This window comes from Aricia agestis, chromosome 17, assembly GCF_905147365.1.
Source record: "Aricia agestis chromosome 17, ilAriAges1.1, whole genome shotgun sequence".
Classification (NCBI taxonomy): domain Eukaryota; kingdom Metazoa; phylum Arthropoda; class Insecta; order Lepidoptera; family Lycaenidae; genus Aricia; species Aricia agestis.
Window position 1 is genome coordinate 10,939,475 of NC_056422.1, and position 17,424 is coordinate 10,956,898.

General features: G+C 34.4%; 3 protein-coding genes across 3 annotated transcripts; 2 read left to right on the plus strand and 1 right to left on the minus strand.

Moving 5' to 3' along the window:
• Window positions 1–12,765: 12,765 nt before the first annotated feature.
• On the plus strand, window positions 12,766–13,987 carry LOC121735508. Its single transcript, XM_042126355.1, has 3 exons — window positions 12,766–12,840; window positions 13,236–13,468; window positions 13,902–13,987. The coding sequence occupies exons 1-3, from the start codon at window positions 12,822–12,824 to the stop codon at window positions 13,914–13,916; spliced, it is 267 nt and encodes an 88-aa protein (XP_041982289.1). The 5' UTR covers window positions 12,766–12,821; the 3' UTR covers window positions 13,917–13,987.
• On the minus strand, window positions 13,855–15,010 carry LOC121735501 (nucleoside diphosphate-linked moiety X motif 8). The gene has a single exon (XM_042126347.1). It carries the CDS (start codon window positions 14,824–14,826, stop codon window positions 14,170–14,172), a length of 657 nt encoding a protein of 218 aa, XP_041982281.1. The 5' UTR covers window positions 14,827–15,010; the 3' UTR covers window positions 13,855–14,169.
• Window positions 15,011–15,902: 892 nt separating this feature from the next.
• LOC121735500 (nucleoside diphosphate-linked moiety X motif 8-like) lies at window positions 15,903–16,768 on the plus strand. The gene has a single exon (XM_042126346.1). The coding sequence runs from the start codon at window positions 16,070–16,072 to the stop codon at window positions 16,751–16,753; it is 684 nt and encodes a 227-aa protein (XP_041982280.1). The 5' UTR covers window positions 15,903–16,069; the 3' UTR covers window positions 16,754–16,768.
• The last annotated feature ends 656 nt before the right edge of the window (window positions 16,769–17,424 follow it).

Sequence of the window (17,424 nt, forward strand, 5' to 3'; positions counted from 1 at the left end):
AATCTCGATACCTTAACAGAGGTTTTCTTAAATTCCGTTTTAGTATCAGTTTCGAAGCTTTTAATTTACGAAACCAGCGACAGATCTAATTAAAAAAATAAAATAACCTATTGACAAGATCTTTAAGCAAATAGTTAGTAGAAAAAAATGTTTTATTTTGTTATATTACTATAAGAAATTTCAATTCAAAGAATGAGAAATATCAAGAATTTAAAACCTTATTTTTACCTATTTAGCTTACTTATTTCAACATAATAATAGCTTCATATAATAGAAGAACACTTTAATTAAAAACATACTTTTTAAAAATCAACAAATATTTTGTCATTTTTTTTCTACAAATATTTTAAAACTACTATAAATCGCTGCGCGCAAAGCAATTCAAATTAGTCCGCCGCGAGGCTTGCTGAAGGAAGGACGTATCGCTCCGTGCTGCGCATGACCTTTGTTGACCCTTGTCGCGCATACCAGACTAGTGAACATTTATAGCGCGATCGAAAAATCTTGGTTCTTTGGTAAGAAAAATATTTTATTTTTATTTTGGGCAAGGGTCCGAGCGTCACGAGTTTTCCCATACAACAGTGAAAAAATTTTTTGGTCTTTCAGCGCTGCTACTTTCACAGTGAACTCTCTACAAGGAACACGTACACACCCTACAGTATTATCACTAATTTTTGTTACACCCTGTATATATTTTTTTAATTTTTATTTGTGTATGTTCAACGATTACTCCGCCGTTTGTGAACCGATTTTTGAAATTTTTGTTTTGTTGTATGAGGTTTCACTCCAATTTGGTTCCATTTTCACAAAAGTGGTGACCTGATGATGGAAACCATGAGTAATCAAGGGAACTTCTTGAAATTTATATGAAAACATTTAGTGATTTTGGTTTTATAAGAAGCATTCTAAGCATATGCTACCAAAACGCAAGATTTTGCACCGAGGTATACTATGGTTCCGAAGATACTAAGAGAACTCCGGATCCCTTATAGATACAAGTTTGGGGGTTTAGGCGTTGTTTTAAGAACTGAAAGCATATGCTACTATGCAAATTACAGAAAAAATTTGAAAATCGGATCACAAACGGCGGAGTCATCGTTGAACATACATAAAAAATATATCCACAGCCGAACGTCTAACCTCCTCGTTTTTGGAAGTCGGTAAAAATAATTGTAAAAAAAATATTATGATATTTTATGATATGTATTTAATTTAAGAATAAAATATAATATACTATGTGTGTTGTTTACTTTCAACGTGTATTTTCAATGTAAGGGCTGATTTACCAGATAGATTTTACCTGAGTAATAAATAAGTAACTTTATAATGTGCTATGTGTATATTATTTATCCCTATAAGAACCTCATGTCATAACATATCCGACGATTGAAAAATAATTCCAAACGAAAATGTGTATCTACTTTTCAATCGTCACCTTTTTTTGCCAATTAAAATTTATGATACCTAATTTGAAATGTAAAATCTGTCAAAGTTGCATATTATTTATTTCTTATAGAAACTCAGGTAAAATAACTCGAACGGACTGTACTATCGATAGCAAAATATTATACTATCGATAGTAAAATATACATCACTAGCACACGCACACATTGACAGATCGAAAATGGTCACGCATTTTCGGGTTATCAGGTGGTCTATACGACAGTATTAAGTCTATGGTAGTAATAGTATGCTAAAATGTAATGGTAAATCATAATCAATAATAATAAATCGACTCGCATCGACATTGCATCCGCATTCCGCACGGATCAAAATCTTTTGATTTGACTATAATGAACCAACTCACGCACACAGTCGCACTTGCTTCTGTGTGAATAAAAGTGCACTGAATTACATGAAACTTGAAATTATGCGTACGACGTAAACGCTCTTAAGTAAATAATGTAATTTTTACATCTGTACTACACTGCGAATCTGCGAATATATGAATAGATGGCGTTGTCTTCTGACCAGCACTCTACATTTTAGAAATATCCGACAAAAACATTCTTCGGTTCATTTGGTCTTCACATTGCAACGTGGCTCGATTCTCGAAGCTTGGCGGTTTGCGAAAATTGCAATGCACTTTTTAACATAACACCACAGGTAACTTAAGTCTTGTCAATTCAATGTGTATCTTCTTGTCAAGTAAATAAAGTTCAGTTTTTAATGGGCCATTGCATCGCATCGCCGCGTCACGTTGCAATGTGAGTTGACCCTAAGTCCTAACCCTGATCTTCATGTAGTGTCGAGGCTAACTTATATTGTGATGTTAATTATGAAGATTCAAGGCTCCGCAAACTTACGGCTCACCTCATTGAAGACTGGTTGACCCTGTAACATGCAGTCACAGTATTCAAATATATACAGTAGACTCTACTGTAGACTGTACTGTATACAGTTATACAGTAGAGTCAAATATATATTTGAACTCTACTGAGTAGAGTAAATCAACCATATCCTTAAAATCGAATACGAATACGCCCAACACTGACATTACAATTTACAGTGATCTCACTAACAATAATATCAACATTATTTTTGATTCTACCTCTCTAAAGTTATTTGAAATAGGCTTGATGACTATTTTTTTTTCTTATTGGTAATTGAAAGAACCTTAAAAAATAGAAACATCGCTGAAAGAATGACTCTGATAGCTTAAAAATTCACCAAGATATGACAATTCAAACATCTCATAAAATAAACCTACCCGAAACGCCCCATACAAAGTGCTACGAAAGACTGACGTCACTCTTTCGTAGTTTGTACGCATCGGGAGAGAACTTTATTCGATAGGTATATTAAATATTGCGTTTATGAAAGTGGTTTCATAACAAAAGTTGCTTTTAATTGCATAAGTTATCAATTGGTATACAAATATTAAGAAATTTAATTGAAAAAAAAAACGACTTGATTATCTAACTTTGAAGGCGCACAACAAAAAAAATAAAAATGCTATCATGCTGAAATTTTGGGAATACTTATTTTTCACCGTGATTTCTTTATTTTATTAACAAAATTCGCTAATCTTTGACCTTGTAATCATCCCTATTACGTTTTTGTGCTAAGGTACTTGTTGTATTATGTGGCTAAGCAAAAAAAATATACATTATAAAGACACTATGCAACTGCCTGCTGCCTGCAGTCAACCAATTTCGTACCGTCGCGTCGTACGTTAACGAGAAATTAAAGCATTATTTGGTGAGTGCGATCGGACGATTTGGTCAGTCACTCGCTCTAGTAATAGTAGTACGAAGATCAACTGATAGTCAGTAGTGTATATTTTATGCTGTGGTATCATCTACCTGTCATATTGTTCTTTTATTGCGACTTATCTATTTTGTGAGTTGATTTCCAAAACCGGATCACACACCCAGCAAGTCACAGGCCACAGCAGTTTTTGCATGACAAATATACAATCTATACTAATATTATAATTCTGCAGAGTTTGTTTGTTTGAACGCGCTAATCTCAGGAACTACTGGTCCGATTTGAAAAATTATTTTACTGTTGGATAGCCCATTGATTGAGGAAGGCTATAGGCTACATTTTATCACGCTAAGACTAATAGGAGCGAAGAAATAGAGGAAAATCTATTTGCACAAGCAAGGACGGATGGCTTCCGGGCACTCGTGCGCAAGAAAGCTGCATCTCTAATAAATCGCGTAAGGGGAAGTGACAACAGCATCCTGAAGATTGTGGCAGATGATCCGCATGCACCTATATTAAGGAACTATGTGCGGATAATGAACGAATTAGAGAGCAGACCTCCAGGATAATTATATTCGCTCATGTTTCTAAATGAGGTGCATGATTTTTGTTTAGTTTTAATTATTTACTTTAAGTTATATTTTGTTCTTTTTAAATAACCCTAATAATTTTTAATTTATGTAATACTAACCAATGGACCACACTGTAGTCTGAAATAAAGATATTTGAATTTGAGTTTGAAAATGTCGAAAAAACGGGGGAAATTGTATGAAAGGGTTTATTTGAACGCGCTAATCTCAGGAACTACTGGTCCGATTTGAAAAATTCTTTCAGTGTTAGATAGCCCATTGATTGAGGAAGGCTATAAGCTATATTTTATTACGCTAAGACTAATAGTAGCGAATAAATAGAGGGAAATGTGGAAAAAACGGGGGAAATTATATGAAAGGGCTTATTTGAACGCGCTAATCTCAGGAACTACTGGTCCGATTTGAAAAATTCTTTCAGTGTTAGATAGCCCATTCATTGAGGAAGGCTATAAGCTATATTTTGTTACGCTAAGACTAATAGTAGCGAATAAATAGAGGGAAATGTGGAAAAAACGGGGGAAATTATATGAAAGGGCTTATTTGAACGCGCTAATCTCAGGAACTACTGGTCTGATTTGAAAAATTCTTTCAGTTTTAGATAGCCCATTCATTGAGGAAGGCTATAAGCTATATTTTGTTACGCTAAGACTAATAGTAGCGAATAAATAGAGGGAAATGTGGAAAAAACGGGGGAAATTATATGAAAGGGCTTATTTGAACGCGCTAATCTCAGGAACTACTGGTCCGATTTGAAAAATTATTTCAGTGTTAGATAGCCCATTCATTGAGGAAGGCTATAAGCTATATTTTGTTACGCTAAGACTAATAGTAGCGAATAAATAGAGGGAAATGTGGAAAAAACGGGGGAAATTATATGAAAGGGCTTATTTGAACGCGCTAATCTCAGGAACTACTGGTCTGATTTCAAAAATTCTTTCAGTGTTAGATAGCCCATTTATCGAGAAAGGCTATAGGCTATATTTTATCTCGCTAAGACTAATAGGATCAAAGAAATAGAGGAAAATGTGGAAAAAACGGAGGAAAATTATTACTGGAGCAATTTTTATGTTATTTGGCAAACATGAAGAATAGACCACGTTAAGGAACAAAGGCTATTTTATGCGGAAAAATGTACGGTTGCGTGAAATTCCTAAATTACGCAAGCAAAGCCGCGCGAAAAATCTGTATATAATAAAATCGTAGGAAAGTCAATTCTGTATATTGAATATTTTTGTATAATAAAATATAATACTTGGGATGTGATCTACTATGCTAACGCGGACAAAGTCGCGGGCAACAGCTAGTATAATATATAACAATATATAACAATAGTATTTTATGAATGTAAATAAATAAGCTAGGCGCAAACTTATTAAGTGCATTGTCACGTATTATCGCCAAGTATTTTGCTCCCTTATTTTTTTATAAAATAAGGAAGCAAACGAGCAAACGGGTCACCTGATGGAAATTAACTACCGTCGCGCGTCGCTTATATGCCTATGGTCTATGGACACTCGCAACATCAGTAAGTAATGGACGGCATTAATCCCCTGATATTACAGAAGCCCATGTTTAACATCGAGGGGGTGCCTTTGTGTGTTGTTCTTGATGTTTAATGATTATTTAATTTTAGACTGGGTTGCACCAGAGGCGTGGGTAAAGTTAAAGTTATAGTTAAGGTAAATTTAACTTTACCCTTAATTTTGCCCGGAGAAATTGACAGATGACAGCTGATCCAACAAGGTTATACATGCGCGTGGGCGGGGGCGCTGCTGGTAAAGGAGAACTGTCAAAAATTGCGGTTCTTGTATTATGACAGCGTTAGTTCCTTTTTTCGCCACATGCATTTAAAACCTTGTCGAGCTCTATGGTTATAGTTAAATATGGCGTCTTGATGGCGTCCATTTTTAACTTTACCCAAAGATTTGACATTTTGCACTGCAGTCAAAGTTAAAGTTACAGTTAAAGTTAAAGTTAGTTGGTGCAATCCAGTCTAATTGTACCATCGAGGAAGTTGATTCCTATGCAATTGACAGACCAACGTTATTTGGTCGAATATGTCAATTCAATGTTAATTGTGATCTGTCAGCTGTGTTTACGTAACGCAGCCAAACTACTTAGGTCCCCGATTTGCATAGGAACCAACTTCTCTGATAGTACTTATTGAAGAAATTGTCGGAAAATTGATGCAGCTTAGGTATATAAAAATCTTCATTAAGTAAATTAAAGGTTATATGTACTTATTAATTTATTAATTATTTGTAATTAAAGTTATTATTATAATGTTTTAGAGTGCGGCCGATAAAAACCATAAAATTACATAGTACTTCTTCATACCATAAATAGATTAAATACCAATACCATAAATATTCAAACCATAACCAGCCATAACATAACATTACATAGGTAGTTCTTATCTTGTATCAACACGATCTTTGTTGTCAATAGCTAGCTTTATAATTATTAGAAACAAGCAAACATTAGTTTACTAGAAGTGTTGGAAAATCCATGAACTCTATAAACAACACAAACGCAATACGCATACTTACAGCTTAGGGAACATACCCATACTACGTGACCTATTTTTTAAGACGGGCCCTTAAAGTTTTCACGTGGTATCCTACTCCTACTAATATTATAAAGGCGAAAGTTTGTGAGGATGTATGGATGTATAGACTATAGATGTATGGATGTATGTATGGATGTGTTAAGATTTTAATGAAGCTTTACAATAATAATAATAGCATAAACATCAGAATTCAGAATAACACATAGGTCACATAGGCTATAATTTTAACCGACTTTCAAAATAGAGGAGGTGTTATGTTCGCTTATTTATGTTTAACGATTACCTACTCCGCCGTTTATGAACCGATTTTCAAATATTATTTTTTTTGGTGTATAGGGTAGCATACCAGTTTAGTACCACATTCACAGAAGTGGTGACCTGATGAAGGGATCCATTAGCAATCGAGGGAACTCCTCAAAATTTATATGGCGGTGACTTCAGTTTCGTGAGAAGTATTCGAACTTCGAAGCATAATATGCTACCAACAAGTAAGATTTTTGCACCGATGTATAATATCATTGTTCGGAAGGTGCTGAGGGAACTCCTGACTCTTTATAGATACAAGTTCGGGTTTTCAATGTTTCCGGGTCTGGATGTGTATTAAATTCGGTATTAAATAAGTTCTGTGTCAAGTAGACCGTATCTCAGTTTTGGGCTGGTACCGACTTCAAAAGAATGAAAATTAAGTACAGAATTCGTTGAGATTTAGTCGAATTTTGAAAAAGCACTAATGAAGAATAAGAATTATTTCATACTTTTTAGGTAATTTTAAGAATATTGTTTTTTCCTTGGAAGTCGGGTTCAATTTTTTGTTAAAAAAGAATTTAATTTCTTATGATAAGACGAACAACAATTTCCTCTGTGAAAAATATGCTGGTTAGGGTTCCGTTTTAGGGTTCTGTAATTAACAAGTCCTCGTTCAATACGCATACGGTACCCAAAAACGGAACCCTAACCAGATGATTTTTTGTATATTGATAACTAATTATTTAAGAATTAAGAGTAACAAATAGAGCGATCCATATTTTAGAACCGTCAAATCGAAATATCTAACGGCCATTCCCAATATTTGATCTATCTCTGGTTTTGCCCTACTAGAGATAGGAATAGCTCATAATTGACATAAAATATATGTCTCTAATGTCTAATGTGAGTTATTCCTATCTCTAGTAGGGCAAAACCAGAGATAGATCAAATATTGGGAACGGCCGTAAGTAAATCCTTTCTATCTCTGTTAGCTACCACTTTCGAGATTTTTCGCAGAGGAAATTGTTGTTCGTCTTATCAAAATGAAGTTACTCACGAAAAATTAGCTTGACACTTGATAGTAATAAAAAAATGTTCTAGGGAACCTGTAGGCCGTACAGTACTAGAACTCCTATTTCACGCCAACCAAAATTTCACACGTTACAATAACTATAAATTATAATTTTCTACGACATGTTCGATATGAGCTGAATGTAAAATTGCATTCGCTTAACAGTTTCGTTATTTCAAGCTCGTTAAAATGCGACTGACAGGTATGATAAGTTTTTTGCCAATGTAGTTAAATCAAAGGTTTTAAAAGGTCTTTGAGTTAGATGGTATATTTTAGATCATTTTCTTTCAACGTGGCGGTTAATAATACAAAAACAAAAGAGAAATATATTTTTAACATACGAATAAAAAAAGGTTGAAAAACACTGCTTGATATAGCTATGCGGCTATTAATAATCCGCCTAAATATAAATATTCGACTAAACTTTGTACATTCGACTGTATTTTGAATTTTGAGTAAGTAAATGCTAAAACCATTTTTTTTACCAGTACCTACATAAAATAATTATGACTTTTCAGCCCTCTTTGTTACATTGGTGGTAATGGTATTAGCATATTGTCTTGGTCTACCTCAAGACAATACGAAAAGAAAAGTGTGCATATGTCCAAAGAATTACTTACCGGTATGTGGATCTGACGGACATACATACGGCAATATCTGCGCGTTCCAATGTCATGCTGACGAGAATAAAAATTTAAAACTACAAATTGTTAAGGAATACAGCTGCGACACGCCTGACTTTGATGATGAATAGTGATGTAAGTAACAAAATCCTTACTTATCAGTTATCACTGAGATATAGGTTAAAACGGGTGGAGTACGCGTGTTTCAATCTTGCTCTGTCGTGCAAGATTCGTTGAACGTTCAGTCAGTCAGCGCGCACGTCTCGACTTGATTACACCGGACTCCGGAGCCGGGTGCGGTTGTGCAAAAATGCCTCACTATGCAGTGTCTAATTGTAAAAACAGAAGTACGAAAGTGAATCAGTCAAAATGAGGTATTTCTTGCCACGGGTAAGCTATTTGTTTTAACTATCTGATCCGTTCTATCTTGATTTATTTCTGTGTGTGCGATCGTTGTTCCGATGCCACCCCTCTGCCACTCCGCCGGCGTAGGACAGGAGTGCGGAGGTGACGCCGACGCTATGCCAAGTGCCAACCTCCTAACTCTCGTCTAACGGGGCTCCGGGAGAGGATGGGAACCTCCCCGGCTTAGCCAGTCCCGGCGCCGAGGGGAATGGTGGTTTTAGTGGGTAAGCCCGGCGCTCTTGCCGGCAGTCCCACATACCCCCGGGTTGCTTCAGCTTAACTGAGGCACATCCCCAAACCCCAACCCGGGGCACCCATAAAGGGCTTCCCCTGCGCATCAAAAAATGTACCAAAGAGCCAAGAGTATAATATATATAAACTACGTAACAATTAGTATCTAGATTAGTATATAATATCTTTAGTCTTTACTGTTTTTGCTGTGGTCCGTGCAGAGGCGGCGTTTTTAAAGGATTTACTAGTTTTGATACTCAAATAAAACATTATATTTAATATGAATATTCGAGTAACAAAAATTTCTTTTACTCAAAAATCCGTCCTCTTGTGTCATCTATCAGCGGGCCTCGCAAAATATATTTTAGCCCGCACCCTCGCAAGACTTGCCCACATCAAATTTAGGTCTTGCCCCGCCACTGCTGGGTCCGTGGCCGCAGTCCGTGCAGTGCCGAATGGCGAATTTATATATTTTATGACTTATGAGAGTAGGCCACTTTATTTCCGCCGCCTCGTGTACGTAATAAGTAGGCTGTAGGGCCTCTATGGACGCTGCCGCCCCTAGGTCGTGGGCTCGTGAAGTCGTCGTGAGTCGTGACCTATACGGCCCATTTATAAATTCGGAGCTAGGATCGTGCTATAATAATATAAATTATCATATTGTACCGACTTCTAAAATAAGTGATTTTTTTATTCGATTGTATTATTAAAAAAAAAAATTTTTTACAGCCATTACGAGTCGAGTGACGAACTAAGCAACTACAGCAGGTACAAATTAAGAAGTACCTATTTACCTACTTAATATCTATTTATCTATTTTAAATATACACATTTAAAAACAAACAGACTTTATTTTTTGCTAAGGGTAAGCCGTCACTAGCGACATCTCGTTTCGATCCGTCGCAAATTAACTTGTTTCTTATGGTGCCTCTTCACAATGGACCATGCTAGCCCACTACAAGCCATCGCCATTGTGTAGACAGAGTAATGGTGTATGATGGCGGATGATGGCCAGTGGATTTCCAAGCAGTTATGAGCCATGCGCCATTGTGTTTAAGGGTAAAAAACCGTGTTGAATATGTTTTAGATTGCTTGTTTTCTATGAGAGGCCAGCCCGGCCTCTCATAGAGAACAAGAAATGGAACAGCAAGAAATGGAAAGGGCGTAAGCGACAAAATGGTTGCGTCGCGTAATTTAAAAAATAAAAACCATAAATACATTTCATATAAGCTATGGGCAAATTAAAGTGTATGCTTGAACCAATCTATGTACAAATTTTGAATGCTTAAATCACTCTCCTCTGTTGGCAAAATTAGAATCCCTTTTTTTAAAAAGAACTAGCTGTCCCGGTGAACTTCGTGTCACTTAAAAACCTTCCCAGGACTTCTACGAATATTTTAAGACTAAAATTAGCCCAATCCGTTCAGCCGTTCTCGAGTTTTGCGCTTAGCAACACATTCAGCGACTCATTTTTATATTATAGATAAAAAATAAAATCGATTTTTCTCAGCAATGACTAAAGCTAAGAAATTAAAGTTCATTGTCAGTATTCATCATGTCTTTGTCTTTGAATTACCCATAGCATAACACGATTGGTCAACTTTTATAACACAGAATAATCAATCAAATTGATTCATTATTCTGTGTTATAAACATCGATATCGCTAACGGCCGTTCCCAATATTTGATCTATCTCTGGTTTTGCCCTACTAGAGATAGGAATAGCTCACATTAGACATTAAAGACATAATATATATTTTATGTCAATTGTGAACTATTCCTATCTCTAGTAGGGCAAAACCAGAGATAGATCAAATATTGGGAACGGCCGTAAGTGTTCGTGGTCTACAGTTCACGATAGCCTGCAGTAGGCCATTGTGTACCTACTGAGAGTTTTAGAGAGCAAATATAAGAAGCCCCTAATCCCTATAATATTAGTAACCAGTACATAACTTCATAAGAAATCGGAAAAAAGGATCAGCAAGGTACTCGTTTTCAGTAAGTAAAAAAGCAAACATATTGTCTGATGAAAGGCGATTAGGTGCATACGCCCATGGTCCATGGATTCCGCAACGACAGGGGAGTTATCAGTAAATTACACTGTCTATAGAAATGTAAATTCCATTTCTTGTTTTCTATGAGAGGCCAGCCCGGCCTCTCATAGAGAACAAGAAATGGAACAGCAAGAAATGGAAAGGGCGTAAGCGACAAAATGGTTGCGTCGCGTAATTTAAAAAATAAAAACCATAAATACATTTCATATAAGCTATGGGCAAATTAAAGTGTATGCTTGAACCAATCTATGTACAAATTTTGAATGCTTAAATCACTCTCCTCTGTTGGCAAAATTAGAATCCCTTTTTTTAAAAAGAACTAGCTGTCCCGGTGAACTTCGTGTCACTTAAAAACCTTCCCAGGACTTCTACGAATATTTTAAGACTAAAATTAGCCCAATCCGTTCAGCCGTTCTCGAGTTTTGCGCTTAGCAACACATTCAGCGACTCATTTTTATATTATAGATAAAAAATAAAATCGATTTTTCTCAGCAATGACTAAAGCTAAGAAATTAAAGTTCATTGTCAGTATTCATCATGTCTTTGTCTTTGAATTACCCATAGCATAACACGATTGGTCAACTTTTATAACACAGAATAATCAATCAAATTGATTCATTATTCTGTGTTATAAACATCGATATCGCTAACGGCCGTTCCCAATATTTGATCTATCTCTGGTTTTGCCCTACTAGAGATAGGAATAGCTCACATTAGACATTAAAGACATAATATATATTTTATGTCAATTGTGAACTATTCCTATCTCTAGTAGGGCAAAACCAGAGATAGATCAAATATTGGGAACGGCCGTAAGTGTTCGTGGTCTACAGTTCACGATAGCCTGCAGTAGGCCATTGTGTACCTACTGAGAGTTTTAGAGAGCAAATATAAGAAGCCCCTAATCCCTATAATATTAGTAACCAGTACATAACTTCATAAGAAATCGGAAAAAAGGATCAGCAAGGTACTCGTTTTCAGTAAGTAAAAAAGCAAACATATTGTCTGATGAAAGGCGATTAGGTGCATACGCCCATGGTCCATGGATTCCGCAACGACAGGGGAGTTATCAGTAAATTACACTGTCTATAGAAATGTAAATATCATAATATGAAATATCAACTATAATAGTACCTATCTTATATATAAAATTCTCGTGTCATAATTTTTGGCCGTGTACTCCTCCGAAACGGCTTTACTGAATTTTAACCAAATATTATATGCATATTCAGATTTCAGTGGGTCTGAGATTCGGCTACTGGGTACTTATTATATCGATAAGTGCATTTGTTGAATAAATAATAGTAAATTATTACAACTCGAGACTGATGGCGACCATTGTTTGTGCGACTGGATAGCGATGGACGTTGCCAGTTAGTCACTTCAATAAAATAATATGGGTGAAATACTTTATATGGCAAAAAAACGTTTGCCGGGACAGCTAGTAATATCTAAAATATATATTGGAACCTCTTCTACTTACAAGTTTTGCATTACCTGTATCACAGTAATATGTTACTTACCCGAACTTAAAAAAGACTACTTGGTTGCACCTCAAGTACATCAGTAATGACAATATTTAGCACTTCAGAAAATGCTAAGACATTAATTGATCTATAAAAAAGATAGTAGCACGTGTAAAATACATAAGATATGAACTTAATTTATTTTAACTGCACTCCAAAATTGAGGACAAGCAAACTTTAGTAACGTTTTATCGTATTTATTGTAATTTTATCACACAGAAATTATATATAAGTAAAACTCAGGTATGCTAGATTCATTGTCGTAGTCTTTAAATCAGAAGTGTTTTGTATAAAAATGAACGGGAAAGTAATTGGTAAGATAGTTGCAAAAGCAATGGAAATTTATTAAGTTTTTTTGTTACCTTATAAAAAATTTATTTGTTCAACTTGATGTTGACAATAGTTAAAATTTCCACCCCCTTACTAAAGCAATGATCTCCGTTCCTAATGTAGCAGACTAGAATAAAACATTTTGATGTCTGTATACACAATGATCATTTATTAGTAAAGGGATTAATTTTCTTCTGTGTGTTAATTAATATATTACTAGCTATTTGACCGAGCTTTGCTTGGTATTCGATAAAACACAAATAAAATGTCATTTTCTAAAAATGATTACTAGCTAGATCGAAAGAATTGCTCATTTAAAGATATAAGATTTAGTATTATAATTTTTGAGTGCACTGTCTTATTTCAATTTCCATTTCAGTCCTCCTTGTTGCGTTGATGGCGGTATCATGTTACAGCACACCATACAAACGTGTTTCAAATAAAAAGTCCTGTCCATGTTTTAAAATATACCTCCCAGTGTGTGCATCTAACAGAGAGAGTTACGACAATTTGTGTGAGTTCCAATGTGCTGCGGACCATTTATTGCTCACAGAAAATATTAAACTGGAAATAATTAAGGAGGACCGCTGTGACTCCTTTGACTTCAGTGATGTAAGTTGCAAATTTAAAATTCTGGATAGTATTTTATTCGAAGGGTAACTATTTTAAATATGTTGACATGTGAATGCAGTTTGTGTATTTTATTGCACAGTACTCAGATGAGTATTTGGCAGGATTTTATCTGCTTTAAAGTATTGTTGATTAATATTTTGATACAAATCAAGTAAAAGTAGTGGTGAATTATTATAGATAAAAACTAAAACCTTATAATTTAAACATAAATTTTGTTTGTTTTTCTATAGGTAAAAAGTTGCGTACCTTTGATAAAGTCAAAGTATCTTGTATTTTATTAAAAGGAAATTAAAATATTTATTATTATAAAAATAAATATATTTACCAATATAAAATATCACATATTTAATAATTTATATCACATTTGCGTTGTGGAATATTGTAATGTATAATTACATTTTTTTATTTACAGGGCTATGGCCAATAGTGCAACTCTCCAAGTAATAATAAGCTACAGAGCAGCAGTATTTATTGTAAATATATAAATTTTAAAATGTGCTATGGATTTTTATTGTCTTTTATGACAAACTACCATACAAGTGTTTCCCAACTAGTAGTAAGAGCTAATATAAATATTTAATTTCAACTAACTATTTACTACTTTTTACATTTAAAAATCAAAGCTTTTAATACTTTTTAACCCCATAAAGCCCATATTAACTATGTTTAAAATCTAGCTCTCATATTTTTGATGGTTGAAGTTCTTCTAACTTATACTGTTTTCTAGTGAAGTTGGGGTGGTATATATTGGGTAAGAATGCCTGGAGAAACAAATGAGTGATGAAACCAGTAATCCCCCAAATCTTATATTTGCCGGAGTAGTATATTGGTGCTATAACATCTTCATCTATCAAATATGCATGGTTGTTAACATCACACAGGGCTTGCATTGACACTGTGAATATTTCCTCTACCTCATCCGCGTTAGCAGTCAAGTTATTCATGTCAAAGTTTTTTAACACCCCTACTACAGGTGTTAGGCACATTTCTTTCTTATTATTGGTGTAGAAAGATGGCATTTTGTACCATACCTCCACATCGCTGCGCGGGAACCCGATTTCTTCCTCGGTCTCCCGTAAAGCTGTGTCCGTTGTCGTCTCGTTTCCGTCCATCTTACCACCGGGAAAAGACACTTGACCGCTGTGTTTTCTCAGATTGGGCGACCTCAGTGTATACAGCAAATGGACTTCGTTATTTTGTACGCAAAGGGGCACCAATACCGCAGCATTTAGTTTAGGTTTCTCGTCTTCTGATGTAAACACAGGTAGAATTTTTAAATTCTCTATACATTTTTCCCGACCTTCTGCTGATAATAAGTCTTGGGGCGATAAAGACATGATAAAGTTTCTATACTAACTTTATTAATTTGTGATTACTTAATACTTTCAACTGTTTTAACACAAATTAATAATTTATACCTACAAAAGCACAACAGACGACAAAAAGCAAACAAAAAGTTCTTCTTCTTCTTTTTTATTAATGGCTCCTTTGTGAGTTGCCAGTATCAGAGTGTTTTGGCAAAGACTTTACTTTGTGAGATGGCTTTATGAAGAAACAAGGTTACGGTATGATGAGACGCGTACGGTGACTGTTGAAAAATCTAGGGTTAGTCCTATACACCTTACAATTTAATACTGTTAGTATAAATGTATGAACATAAAAGCACAACAGACGACAAAAAGCAAACAAAAAGCAAACAAAAAGTTAAAAGCGAGCTGCGAGACTATGCGAGAAATGTCATGTTGACAAATGACATCTTTTTTTTTTCTTTTTCTTATTATGGCGCTCGGATTTTTAACCATGGCCAGTGTAAAGTAAAATATGGCGGGATAAAATTTTTTTTCGTGATAAGTTTACAAAATTTAAATTTAAAAGTTGTTTTTCCAGATTATCGTCAAGTCGAAAGTCTAGTAAATGTCTAAAAAAGTAGTCAGTAAAGTCAACTAGTCAAGTCAGTTGTTTTAGTATAGTGGTAGACCCTTTACTAAACTTTCGATGGAGTTTTAGAGGGAACACAAAATAGCACATTTCTTGAAGTTGTATCACTTGCCCACCCTTGTGCACGACATCGAATATTTAATAGTTAATATTCTACCAACATTAAACATCAAAAACCGAAATAACACAATTTTAGGAAAATAATACAAAAACACAACGGTATATACTCTTTCGTATCCCCGGCAAAATTAACCATGGCCCAGTGTCGAGTATAAAATATATGGCGGGAAAATAATATTCTAATTAAATAATAAAATTTTCAGCATCGTTCTTTTTTTATAATATTGTTAAATGGTTTTTATAGCCCACTGACCTCCATTATACAAGTAATGGAGATCAGTGTTATAGCCGAAGTGCCATAAGAAAGAAAAAAGAACTGTCAGTGACTGTCAAACGTCAGTTCAGTTTTCAATTTGTCACAAGCAGAAATTTTGTGGCAGAAATTCTAAAAATTGTTTTGATCAAAGATGTGCAAATTATCATTTATCTAGCCAAATAACAAAAAACAGTCATGTGGAAGTGTTCAAAGTTCAGTATTACGTGTTGTATTTCCTCAAATAAACATATTATGTAAGAAAAAGAATGGCGTCTACAGCTTTTAAGGTTCAGAACATTTTTTCGGCCGCATCTCGAGAACGGTGCCTGAAAAACTTTAAGAATATACGTGTTCCTACGATATCTAAATCAAATATCGATTTAAAGTCACTGCCCACCGCTGCTGTATTAGTACCACTGTGTAGTATAGACAGTTATTCCTCATTACTATATACTGTGAGATCATCAAATCTGAAGAGCCACAGCGGACAGATTTCTTTTCCGGGAGGGAAGACAGACAAAGGCGAAACACCTATCGAAACTGCCTTAAGAGAGACCGAAGAAGAAATTGGATTACATCGAGAAAATGTTGAGGTTTGGGGGTACGGACCGTCATTTCCGGGGAGGAACAATCAAATAATGATTACTCCAGTTATAGGCAGCATAATGGATTTAAAAGAAGAACACTTAAATATTAACATAAACGAGGTGTCAGTAGTGTTTGCAGTTTCATTAGAAACATTGTGCAACCCAAAAAATCAATTTTATACCCAATTTCAAAATGGATATATCTTACCTGTGTTTATGGCTAATGGTTATAAGATTTGGGGATTAACTGCAATAATTACGCATGTGTTTCTTACTACATTGTTACCAAAAGATGTTTATTCAAATGATTGGAGCTCGAAAAAGATTAAGTTAGATAAGAAAATTTTACCAATGACTAATTAAAACAGAAATTTTTTATTACAAAAGTATAAAATATAAATATATTTTTTAATTTATTTAATATTTTTTCTATTTATATGTATATTTCTCTGTTGTAATCATAGATGTATTTAAATAAATTAAACAAATAAGAAAAAGACAAAGTATGAAAATTTTATTTAAAGTACAAAAGCTACATATCACAAAAGCTAAAGCTATAATAATGTTATTATTTTCATCAATACTATAATTAAACATAATAATATATAACATGTTGGTCTTCTGCTGAACCTAAACTGTTTAAAATTTTTTACAGCTCTATGGCCACTATGGAATATTATTTTTTTAACAAAAGTTACTGGCAAGTAACAATTAATTTTACTTCTTGATTAAACGCTACATCAATCTTAAGAAATACAAAAGGACCAATCAATTTATAAAAACTATGCCAATACCGCATTAGCAAGATGTAACACAAATTATTTGGGCTCTTTTCCATACATTTTTATCTATTAGTGATCTCTCTAAAAATATTTTCCATATTTTTTACAGCCTGATGTAATAATGTGCAGGCACCTTTTGGTAATTTGAATGATTTCTGATTGTACTTACAGTATGAGACTTATGTTATATGTTTAAGTTTATTCTCATTGTTTCTATTTCAAGGTATGCAAGGTTGTTTAATTTTTAATTAT

Excerpts from the sequence above, each read along its gene's own strand:
- LOC121735501 (XM_042126347.1), bottom strand. The coding sequence starts at position 14,826 with ATGTCTTTATCGCCCCAAGACTTATTATCAGCAGAAGGTCGGGAAAAA.
- LOC121735500 (XM_042126346.1), top strand. The coding sequence starts at position 16,070 with ATGGCGTCTACAGCTTTTAAGGTTCAGAACATTTTTTCGGCCGCATCT.